The sequence below is a fragment of the Brachypodium distachyon genome, chromosome 4 (assembly GCF_000005505.3).
Source record: "Brachypodium distachyon strain Bd21 chromosome 4, Brachypodium_distachyon_v3.0, whole genome shotgun sequence".
NCBI classification, from domain to species: Eukaryota; Viridiplantae; Streptophyta; class Magnoliopsida; order Poales; family Poaceae; genus Brachypodium; species Brachypodium distachyon.
In genome coordinates, this window is record NC_016134.3 from 6,902,964 (window position 1) to 6,915,499 (window position 12,536).

Sequence of the window (12,536 nt, forward strand, 5' to 3'; positions counted from 1 at the left end):
CAACCGGTCTTGTTTGAATTTCTCCCGCATCAGCCCCCGGAGGAGAGGCTGGACGAAATCAGGTCTGGTTAAGTTCATCCCATCCCGATTTCGTCAACTGCAGGACCCTTGACGCCGCCGCCTGAGGAGCACGACTCACCCGTTACCTCGGACTCCTCCCCTCTCCTGTTGTTTTCAGGCACCTGGTATACCCCACCTGAAGCCCTCAATCCGGACTGGTTGTACTGATTGATCTTGTTGGTGAGGAACGTGGAGGGGGCCGTGCCCTGCCTTTTTTTAGAATACCTGTAATTTTATTCAAATTCGACATCCATTGCTGCTACAATGATTTAGATAAAAACTCCAAAAAAAACGTACAAAGTAATTAGTATTATAACTTTTTTTTAGAACAATTAGTATTATAACTAGAAATTACATTCAAGTCTTTCAAAAAATCTTCTCCAACCGCGGAAAAAAATAAATAGATTGTACAAGGCTTGTAACTTGATTTGGGGAGTTGGGCTGGCGGTTTGTTTCTTGGGCCTGTCAATCATTGCGTGGGCCTGGCCGTTGGGAATGCTTCGTTGCGTTACACGGTCCTCAAATCTTGACGTCGCCCGGTCACCTCCTCGTCCCGATCCATCCCGGCCGCCGCCGGAGCCCTTCCCAGCGCCGCCCCTCTCCCTGCCGGCTCCTGCGCCCTTACCCCTGCGCCGTCCCCCGCCCCCGACGTTCTTCGACATCCCGCCTGCGCCCCTAGCGCCGGCAACGTCCCCTCCCTTCGCCGCGCCGACCTCCTCCGGCACCACAGCAGCTCCCCGCCGACTGTGGAAGTGACAGAGAGCAGCTCGTCGCAGACCTCGTACGGTCGCCGCAGAATCTCGTCGCCTCCTTTCCCGGCGGCCCCCGTGTCACTCCGCACCTGCCCAAGGTGATTGCTGCTAGATTAATCTCCGGCGATTGGTTGCTGGTCAATTGATCACACGTGCTCTGTGATTAGAGCGCTGGTAGTATAGAGTACTATGGTTCTAATTAAACTGTTTAATTACTCTCACATGTTTGGAAATATTAGGGAAGATGAATGGGATTTTATAGGAGGGAGTCTGTAGGAGATTAGACTTGGGAAATTGATTCATAGTCTCAATCCTTTGTTTGGTATTTGATGTGAAGTGAAATACACATAGGAATTAACGAGTAAAGTTGGAAGTTGACAGGGAATTAGCTTAGGAAGGATAACATAAGTTATGAATGGTTGAGATCATATCTATCAAAAAATTCCCACCGAATTCCCACCCCTCCCGCTGGTACTAAAATGGCGAGAGTTGCTGAGTTCGTCTCTTAACTCACATGCCCACTCTCCCTTAAACTCTCACCCCCTCTAACCAAACAAATGATTTAATAGCACACGCCCTTTCAACTCTCAAATCTCTTCAACCAAATGAGCTATCAAGTTTCGATTAGTCATGGATTAGGGATTCTGGTGGAGGGGGTGCAGAATTTACGACTTGGAACTAGGGGGGCACGGGACGAAATGGAGACGGAGAGGAGGTGGGTTTTGCAAAAAAGAAAAAACGGTCCGTCAAGTGATCCCTGGGTTCTGATGAGTGGGCCCGGCCCAGGCTATCAGAATACGAGAGACCATACCGTATGAGGATCGTATGTGGGCGTATAATGCAAGTTCAGGGAGCCAGAAGGGTGGATTGCGAGTAGGGAGGACCAAATCGGACAGCGCCTACAAGTTCAAAGGCACGGATGCATTTCACTCAAATATGAATGTGTATGGGCTACTTTGGTATTTTGCATCAATTTTTATGCTTTAGAGTTCTGCTGACCTTAATTTTCTTCCGTCCTCTGCCCATGGTAAGGACGCTCTGACATGCTTGGGCTGGTTGATTTCACTTTGATCTAAGTTTTTGCGTCTTTTGCTGTGAGCATGCAAATTGTAATCAAACAATTTTGGGCCAAAACCGCTGCCCATCCAGTTGTTGCAAGTGCGTCCGTTAGTTTTTTGAAATGCTTACTCCAGTTGAGGATTCTGTTTCCGTACATCCATTTGTGTTGGTTGTTGTTGCAGGATAGGACCTGAGGCGCATCCTCCTATCTATGTTAGCTTACTGAGCATATAATTGTAACTTTTCCAGGACATGTAGTTTTGGGAGCACTTGTTTTGTCAGCAACAATTCCTTGCTCTTTAAGTAAAAAATAAATGGTTCCATAGCACGGCGTTTTGTTCAGAAGCTAAGTTAGTTCATGGAAGAAGTGCAAACTAAGAGCATCCACATTCTAGCATTTGGAAATTAAACGCTAGGATTGACACATCAGCTTTCCCTGTCCATTCACCTCTCTAGATTTTCGCAGCATCCTTTAGCACCACCTGATCTTCTGAAGAAGCGTAACCTTATCTGTAAACCTGAACCAGGGTCATGTAATGCATGCTGAGCTCCTGCTTGTCTTTTGTGCATCTTAACTGTTCTTCATTTCTTCTGAAGTCAGAAGTAAAGCAGGCCGACACTCGTTCATTAGGTGAGAAAAGCGGCTCTTTTAGTTCAAAGTCATTAAATTGAAAGAGGCACAGCTTGGAACACTGCGATAACAATATTTCATGTATTTCTGAGCTTAAGGCACCTTCAATGTGTCTGTAAGGAAGGAAAGAGAGAATAGAACTTCCATCTTCTAGATGCTTGCATGATAAGGTCGTATGCACTGACAATGGTATCAATAACTATAACCATGCTGTTGAAGAAAGTCATTCTTGTAAAAGGCAGCCTATTACGGACATTAAAATGAATGTGTTGATGGAAAACTGGTGGCCTGAACTTACCAAAAGCTGGTAACTCATGTAATTCATCTGATGTTGCATCCACTCCTTTAAATAGAAAGACAGAATAAAAAAATCACACACAAACTCCAAACAGTGGTTTGAGAAAGCTTGCCCTCATTTTGCACAGATGGTTGTTGAAACCTTTGCTGGTAATGAGGACTTTCTCTGGATAGGAAAGAAAAGTGATACTAGGAAAAGCAAGCAAGGTGCATTTCATTTGAAACATGATGGTGTTGGTAATGATCCCAGAGGCCAGAGTGTCTCAGCAAGTGAAGCATGTGAAAACTCAAATTCATTGAAAAATGCTTCTAATGTGCAAGCAGTTGCTGTGGATAAGACTACTGCTGAGGGTAGAAATTCTCAAGGAATCATGGATGATGTGAGGATTCGAGTTCTTAAATTTCGTTTGTTCCAGCTTGTTTGTGTCATCTGCATGCACATATTTTATCAATGCAAAGTATGTCCAATATTTTACTTTCCTTTTCTGTGCATTTGGTGTGTTACGGCGATCATCTCATACATTGAATCGTTGGTATATCGGCATGTCAATCCAAACATGATACACACTCCTTCTGTTGCAAAATGCAGCGCGTGTTTGACTCTCTGGTTATGAACTTTGGCCATAATTTTCTTGTATAATATTTTATTGATGGTTACAAAATCATTACACAAGAAACTCTTTTCTTTTATGGAATTGTAGTTGTATACCATAAGTTTTGGGGAAACTAAATTTGTTAACATGGTTTCATTGTGCAGCGGGTTTCTAATTTACAAATGAATACCATGTCATCTGACGATGAGAGTGCCGAAGAAGTTGAGGATGTAAGTTGAAAAGTTTTATTTCTATTGTATTCCTTATCGCTTGCTCTACCTCAGAATCTTGCATGTAAGATGCACCAAGGGTTTTTGCTCCTGTCTTTGATTAAATTTTGCTCCTAGTTTTTAGTTACCTGATTTTTTAAATCTATTTAAATGAAAATAGGTAAAAGTTTGTGACATATGTGGGGATGTTGGTGAAGAGGAGAAGCTCGCCGTTTGCAATAGATGTAATGATGGTGCTGAGCATATGTAAGATTTATTTGTTCCATATTTTTTTGAAACCACACATATTTGGTTTCTGGACGGCATACAGTGATGGTTGAGTTATACTTTAATGTCATGGCCTGTAAAATTGTCAACTGCAACCCTAACAACTGCTACTGCTTGTACTGCGAATCCTACACGAGTAATTAGCTTGTCAATGTACCTGACAAAATAAAAACTGATTTATTCAGTATTTTTTCCATAATATGTTTGACAAGATGATGATGTTATTCTGCTTAAGGTTCTTTTTTTTCCTTCACTTCAGCTACTGTATGCGGGTGATGATGGAAGAGGTTCCAGAGGGGGAGTGGTTTTGCGAAGACTGCCAAACTGAAGTAGAATTTGAAAAGAATAAGAAGACATCAGAAAAAACTCAAGTGAAGGTTGGCACTTCAAAGGAAGAGTCCATTGAAGGGAAAATCAGTGAACCGGCCAATGCTGGCCAGAGCAGAAGTCCTTCTGAGAATGAAATGACCGTTGACAATGCTGGCAAGAATGAGCGGAACAAAGCAAATAAAGACGTTTGTATGGTTGCTAAGAGGAAGGAAGAAGAAGCAGGAGTTACTTCCGTGGCTATACAAAATGTTTCTGAACCTGGTGGTTTATCGATAGTGCCTGACTCCAGTAAAAGAATGCCTCTGTCACGCGCGAGCTCATCCAGGTTTGATGGGGGCAAAGGAAAGCAACCCACTCCTCAAATACCAACCTTACTGGCATCCAGTGCTGCCAAGAATCAAGCACCACCACTTATCGGTAAACTTTTTATATTGTTAGTTTAAATTGAGAGGCTTTACCTACAATCTATAATGTTCAATTTAGTTACTAGCACTACTTTTGCAAGGGTTTGCCCTACAAACCTGCAATCTGTAGGAACTTTACTTATCAAGGTTTGATGCAGGTCAACTCTCCAAGTCCAGTTCTTTCAACAACTCCAAGGTGCCCAAGGTGAAACAACTAATGAATGAAATTCCTCAGAAACCCAAAACTTTGAAGGATCTTTTGTCCTGTAATATGAAAAAAGAGGGGCCAACGAGCTTCTCTACTAAGTCAGCATCATTCAAAAAGCCCAAGCCTCGTGAGCCAGCAAATAAGGCAGAGTCGTCCATCTTACCACCTGCAGAGGTGCCAATATTGATGAATTCACCAGTGAGCCGAAATGTAAATAACGATAGTGGCACTTCTATATTAGGATGCCCCTCCATTACTGGATCAGTGGTTCCAGTTCAATCAAAAACAGAATCTGCAGCTCAGTGTCTTACTACAGGAAATAACATGGCCGACTCTAGTGATTTAGGCCGTGAACAGGGTGCTAGAAACTCGCATGGTAATGTATTCTTTTCCAGTTGCATCATAATTTTATTCCATGGTAAGTCATGTATTTATTAAGGGAATGAACTGCAGAATATAACTCTACTTTGGTTTTGCAGAGAACAGTGAACTTAATAAGTCACTTTTAACAAATGCACATGCCAGTATAACATCAACGAGTGCTGACAGGAGCTCTGGTATTCTTAGTTCTGGTGCACGGAGGGATGTAAGCCGGAACTCAGGTGCTTCCCATCGAAATGATAAAATAAAGAACCCATCTGGTTTGAGACCAGGTGCTTCTAGCAGCAGTCGCACAATTCGTTGTCAACGGTGCAATGAACTGGGCCATTCTACACAATTTTGTGCTGTTGACAAACTTAGTTTGTCTGGAATAAAACCTTCAAGTGAGTGCAACATGAAGGATTCCTCTGTCAAAAGGAATAAAACATCTGAAGCTGGAAATGATTTGGTAGCTACTGAGAAAGCTACCTCAAGATTAGCAGATCAATCGGAGCACATCCTGAAATGTGATGCTTATCATGATCCATTATGTAAGCCTAAAGATATTTTATCTACCTCCTTTAGTCATGTGCAGAAGCCCTCCATTTTATATTTGCAAACTAATGAGCAAGATCTGAGAAACAGTTTGTCTACTCCTATCACCGCAGCTTCCACAGATAATAGCAACCTGAAATTCAGTCAAGCTGTACCGGCCATGACAGGAAGATCTGTTCACAGCAGTTCTACTATGTCAAGTGATTCGGTGGACAAATCAATTCAAGGCTTTTCTCCTGTTGATACAACAATAGTTTCAACTGTTCCAGAGTTGGATTACATTTGGCAGTACGAATATCTTCCTTTCCTCGAGCATGTGCCTAATTATTTTCTTATTTTAGATTAAATGTTATCATACATGCTGTTATCATGAACTACGAATCGTGCATGGTTTTGTCAGGCTGTCATGCATATTCGTACTTTCTCATCTCATTACCATCTTTGTTGAAATCGCTTGTTTGTTTTATAGAGTTGTTTCCCTTATATACATTTAAACCTCTAATATGAACAGGGGTGACTTTGAGCTGTGGAGGACAGGAAGATCACCTGAGCTATGTGATGGTTTTCAAGCTCACTTATCATGTTCTGCTTCACCAAAAGTGCTAGAAGTAGCAAAGAAATTTCCTTCCAAAGTCCAGCTTGAGGAACTTCCTCGTCAATGTTCATGGCCCACACAGTTCCAGGAAAATGGACCGACATATGACAATATTGGTGTTTTCTTCTTCGCTAGAGATACTCAGAGGTATGTTCTTTGCAATTTTTCTTGCTCATATTTGCTGTAGTTACCCACATAGCATTGAAATTTAAACATCTACTCCCTCCGTCCCATATTAAGTGACTTTCTATTACATGTATCTAGGCACTTTTTAGACATAGATACATCCCAATTTGGACAAATTTGAGTCACTTAATATGGGACGGAGGGAGTAACTGAAATTGTTATTTATTTTCTGCAGCTATCAAAATCATTACAGTAAGTTGGTTCAAAATATGCTTGACAAGGATTTGGCACTCAGAGGAAATATTGAAACAGCTGAATTGCTTATATTCCCTTCCAACATCCTGACAAAGAACTCCCAAAGTAACAAATCTTCCACCAATTCAAGTGATATTTTTATCTATCATAACTTTTTGTGCGTGGATCTTATTCTTCTTTACTCTGCTTCAGGATGGAACATGTTGTATTTTCTATGGGGTGTGTTTAGAGTTAAAAGAAAAGATCACTGGAACATTCGATCTGATGTACCGATAAGTACAGGTCGGCATAATATGAATGATAATCCGCTGGCCGTGGATCTGCACCCCTCTTCTTTGACATCTAGCTGTTCATCATCTGGAGACCAAAATAATGGTGCTGAACCAGACTGCAATTTGGTTAAGCCAGCTACTTGTGCAGACCATCAATGTCTCCACCCTTCAGAAGCTAATTATCAGGTGTGTTCAAACGGACGTAACTCTTTGTGTCAGCCTGTGGATGGAAGAGATTTAACAAATAACAGGAGTACACTTGATTGTTCAGGTGCTCCGGCAAGAAAACACCAGGCGAGTGCTTATAGCTTGCTTTTTGACTGTTTTATCCCACTAATATATGTTGTCTTTCTATTATTTGCATTGTTATCATTTCTCGATTCTCTGGGTGTTCTCCTTGATGCATTCGATTCAATTTGGCAAAACTATCGATATGTGTCTGCCCATGTTGTTGCTCTTACTCAACATCTAAGTATATGCATAATGGTCCAGATGGTTGCTCTTCTCAGCATCTGAATATACCAATTATCTATATATGTGCAGAAACTTGCATATCAAGAGTCTCAAAACAAAATTATAGGGTCTTCTGGTGGTTATGCTGGTGGAGAATTTTTTGATGTGAATAAAGTGCCTGTAACTTGCTCTATCCCCTTCGTCCATGAAGAAGGTAAATACATTATTTCCCCATCTCAGTTGTGATCTATTATTTACGAACTTGACTTTTTTTAAGCTTTTACTCTAATTTACCTTTTTAACGAACTAGGTATTCTAATTTATTTTGTTAACGAACCAGGTAATGGCAACGCCGATGTCAACCTTCACAAGGCAGACACCCTGACCTATGTAGACCATGAAAATACTATTGAAGCGAACTCTGGCCCAGTGGTCCCTGTTATGCATGCATCAGGTAGTGCACAGAAAAGAAATGTTGAAATGGCTGACTGGACCAATGGAGTCAACGAATCACTCGAGCATAAGAAAATTAAATTGGATAATGTATCATCCACTGCGGACTCTAGTGTAAGTGAGAATATCGGAGATGGAAGGTTATCATCCAAAATACATCCTTTGACAACTTCATCTGTGGATGATTGCATCGACAATAAGGCAATGGCAGGAACCTGCAGGAGTAATGGAAAGTGCATATTTCCGCTAGATCTAAATGTGGTGGATGATCCAGTGCCTGGAAACATTGGAACTATTATGTCTTCGGATGGTGAGGATTTGCCCAAACACGATGCGCGAGATCTTAAGCTAGAACTGGGGGACAACACATCTCCTGTAAACCCCATGTTTCCGTTCCTCTCTCCCATGGTTGAAGAGAAGCAGAATATGGGGGACACATCGCCTACTGATGCATCAGCGGCCCTTTCACTCTCACTTGCGTTCCCAGAATCGAAGGAACAAGCGTAAAGTGCAATCAGAGTCGCAGAGACAGTTGCCTGAGAGGAGCAGTACTGTCAAATCATCTTCGATTTGGGAGTGATATGATGATGGCTGGTTGCACTTGCAATCCTGATGTCTGGTGGTAGCATCTACCAAGTTCACAAGAAGTTGCCGAACACAACTGTCTTGCCAATTTTCAAACAGGCGGATCTTTGAAATTTCATTTTGATGCCCCACATCTAGAGTATCGAACCGTGAAGAACTTGAGAATGCAGAACATGGCTTGTTTTGGTTCATGGAAAAGTGAGCTGCACTCCTGAACATAGAACTGGATCTGAGTGGAGGTTCAGACTCTGCATTTTAAATCTCATGTTAGTTTTTGTCTTAAGCTGGCAGCCGTCCAAACATTGCATTCTTACTGTGCTGGGGAGGGGTGGAGGTCGGTGAGGTGAAGGAAGTGAAATTCTGGGATTATGTGATTAAATAACAAAAAAAAACTACCACATCGATGATGACACTATCACATAACGGATGCAGATGCGGATTTTGGTAGAATTGGTGCCGACATGGACTTTCTATCCATTTTGTTTCCCGCCCAATCCGAATCCGAATATCCAATAAGTTTGAAACTCGAACCCTTGGGACACTATAATCTAAAGTTTGGGGTATGAAACGAATATCGAAGATTCTTTAGATCGCCACAAATGGTTTTGTTTTGGTGGATTGATATCTTGCACATATACTTACACTCAACATAATATTTGGTCTAAGCGCACATAGGTAAATCAAAGATCCAATAGTAGACTGATATACCTTTTGATCCACATCTTTACCATTGGGATTGAGATCATGATGGATTGATGTAGGCATGGGCGTCTTGGCCCCATTGTGACTTCATTCATCTTGAATCGATCTCCTGAACATGTCTTGGGTATGTTTAGTTTGATTAACAAAAATCACTTCTCTTAATTGCTTGATTTCGAATCCAAAGAAGAATTCCAATTCACCCATCATAGACATCTCAAATTTATCGTCATTAGCTTAGCAAATTGATCATTTAAAACATTGTTAGCATATCCAAATATAATGTCATCAACATATAATTGACATATCAACAAATGACCATCAACTCTCTTAGTAAAAAGGGTGGGATCAATTAGCCCATTTTCAAACCAATGATCAACTAATAACTCTCTAAGGTGTTCATACCACGCACATGGAGCTTGCTTAAGTCCATAGAGCGCCTCATCGAGTTTATAGACGTGATTGGGGATCTTGGGATCCGCAAATCCCGATGGCTATTTGACATACACCAATTCACTTAATTAGTGCACCATTAAAAAATGCACTTTCAACATCCACTTGTTGCAACTTAAAGTTATGATGAGATGCATATGCAAACAAGATACAAATGGATTCAATACGGGCTAGAAGTGAAAGTTTCAGCGTAATCGATACCCTCGACTTGGGAGAAACCTTGAGCCACCAAACTCGCCTTTGTTGCAAATGACTTGCCCTTGAACATCTTGCTTTTCCTTGAATATCCATTTGGTCCCAATGAAATTTTGACTATCTTTTGGTCTTGCTACTAATGTCTGCTTTGTTGCGCTCGAAGTTGTTTAACTCTTCAAGCATGGCTTCTAGCCAATCTAGATCTTCGGGTGCTTCATGTACCTTTTGGGGCTCAACACAAGAGACAAAATCATTGTGTGAACAAAAGTTTATTAATTGTCTACGAGTAGTTACCCTTTTTCTCACGCTTCCTAGGACTTGGACCAAAGTGTGTTCTTGACGTTCAAGACATGAGGAAATCCTCATAGCACGACAATCATGATCTTTTGGAGATGTTTCAATCTTCATTGAGAGCTTGATCATCACAAGGAGGTTGACCTTGGGCATCAATTGGTGAAGCCTCACCATTATCTTGATCTCCACAAGGGTGATCTTGCCCTTGATCAACGTGGTCGCCACTATGAGAGACTTGAGCTTGTTATTGGCTTGCATGTGGACCTTATGCAGATGAGGGCTTCACTTGAATAGAGCATTGTTCTTCTCCTCCAACCACCCACGGATCCTCAGTGGGTATGATTTGACATACGCCCATTTTAGATGGCTTGAGAAGGAATTTCATCATCTATGACATTAAGATCAACTTGCCTCGCTTGTGTCCCTCTAGAATTTCATAGGATGTCTTGTTCAAAATCTTGCAAAGATAAAGACAGTTGGTTGCATGAGATGTGATGTTGATTGCTTCGGTCCAAAAATTGTACGGAGACTTCAAACTCCGCCAACATTGTTCTCAGCACATCCATAAGAGTCTGGTTCGTCCTCTCCGCTAAACCATTTTGTTGAGGGGTATATGTAGTGGAATATTGACGTTTAATACCCTCATCACTAAAAAATTCATCTAATGTGTAGTCTTGAACTCAGTATTGTTAATAGTCAATATCTTCGTATCATATTGGCATTGGATTTCGTTGGCAAAGTCGATGACAGTTTTTTGAGTCTCGCTCACCATGTATATCTTGAATAATCATCGATTAACGATCACTAACAAATATTTCTACCCACCAATATTATCATTGTTGGAGGACCGAAGAGTTCCATCTGAAGGAGCTCCAAGGTCCTCTTGGAAGTGATAATGTTCTTGGAGGGATGCCTTTTTTCATTAAATTTACCCTTTTTCGAAAAGAAAAAAAATTTACCCTTCAATACAACACGATTTTTGGCAAAATTAACATTTGGTAGTACAAGGATGTGTTTTCTCTTTAGAAGACTTTGCAAAGATCTCATATTGACGTGGGCAAGACGGCGATGCTAAAGCCATCACACATCAACTTTCGCCATTTGGCATGTCTCGGTCTTTGTGGGTCTTTTAGAAAAATCCACCACATATGGACCATTTTCAACATACCCAACATAGCTTACTTTAAGAGTCCTACTCCATAAAAATGTCACAACACCCGTATCACGGAACGTAGCAAATCCCATAAGTGATAATTGACGTACGGAAAGTAAATTGAATGAAATGGTCTCAGCAAACATGACATTCTCCACGGAAGTATGCAGCAAGATTATCACTTTGCCTAGACCCAATACTTTTTTACTTTGAAGAGCCCCCAAATGTGATTTGATTGTTGCTTGAATGATTCCGTTGAAGACCAGCAATCAAATCCTTGCTTCCGGTCATGTGACTTGTAGCACCGCTATCAATTATTCATGAACCATCACCGGAAACAAATTCCTACAAGATCAAGTCTTGGTCTTAGCTATCCATTTGTTGATGGGTGCTCTTTTGTTAGCAACAAGAACTTGGGAACTCAGATACACCATGCAACAAATTCATAAGGAGAACCAAAAAATTTGGTATCAATATGCCCATCATTAGCATGACAAAAAACATACGAGGATTAAAATCGCCGATATTCTTCTTGACTTTTGTATACCCAAGCCATTCCTTACCAAAATTATCCTTTTGATTGCTCAAAGGTCATTAAGGTTTTTCTCACCTTGGATGCAAATTTTCAATTTGGCCTTCAACCTAATGATCCCCTCAAGAATAGAAGCATGCTCACAATAAGGATTAGTTGAAGCAACATTTATAATGAGCCGTGAGACCTCATTGTCATGTAACCTCATGGGCCTACCCCGAGTCATGTAACCACATCACATACGTGATGGGTGCTTTGGGGCCGCCAACCGTCTCACCGTAACCGGGACATCATAAAGTAAGTTTGGGGTATTCCGAATGAAATGGCTTGATAGTTCAAGGCTAGGATTTTCTCCTCTTGCGATGGAGAGATACACTTTGGGCCCGCTCGGTATTAAAATATCCAATATCATTTGGCTAGACACTTTCGATGTGATCACGTAGATACTGCAATATGGATACGACTAAAAATTATGAAACCGGCAGCGAGGATAATTTGATAAGTCTTGCCTCGGGTTTTGTAAAGTATCATGAAGCAAATGAATAAATATGTATGCGATGACAATAGTTCGCTCGATAAACTCTTTGTGTATGTGGGAATTAATATATGTGGTTAGACCATATTATTAATTATTGACTGATAATAAAGTGTTACACGCTTAATGTCCGAAGGTTTGTAGAAGGACGAGAACTTTTTTGTGGAATGTAGAATTGTGGATCGGAAGC

At 41.1% G+C, this 12,536-nt stretch overlaps 1 protein-coding gene across 1 annotated transcript; it reads left to right on the plus strand.

The window, feature by feature from the left end:
• The first annotated feature begins 602 nt into the window (after window positions 1-602).
• LOC100846635 lies at window positions 603-8,932 on the plus strand. Its single transcript, XM_010238984.3, has 12 exons — window positions 603-910; window positions 3,557-3,622; window positions 3,783-3,868; window positions 4,149-4,636; window positions 4,782-5,207; window positions 5,311-5,742; window positions 5,860-6,034; window positions 6,258-6,488; window positions 6,703-6,827; window positions 6,915-7,288; window positions 7,538-7,661; window positions 7,788-8,932. Exons 2-12 carry the CDS (start codon window positions 3,575-3,577, stop codon window positions 8,405-8,407), a joined length of 3,129 nt encoding a protein of 1,042 aa, XP_010237286.1. The 5' UTR covers window positions 603-910; window positions 3,557-3,574; the 3' UTR covers window positions 8,408-8,932.
• Window positions 8,933-12,536: the final 3,604 nt, after the last annotated feature.

What these genes read in the sequence shown, in the direction of transcription:
- LOC100846635 (XM_010238984.3), top strand. Translation starts at nt 3,575, where the DNA reads ATGAATACCATGTCATCTGACGATGAGAGTGCCGAAGAAGTTGAGGAT. An exon ending in GAGTTGGATTACATTTGGCA is followed by an intron (nt 6,035 to 6,257) that starts GTACGAATATCT and finishes TAATATGAACAG; the next exon opens with GGGTGACTTTGAGCTGTGGA. An exon ending in TTCGCTAGAGATACTCAGAG is followed by an intron (nt 6,489 to 6,702) that starts GTATGTTCTTTG and finishes TATTTTCTGCAG; the next exon opens with CTATCAAAATCATTACAGTA.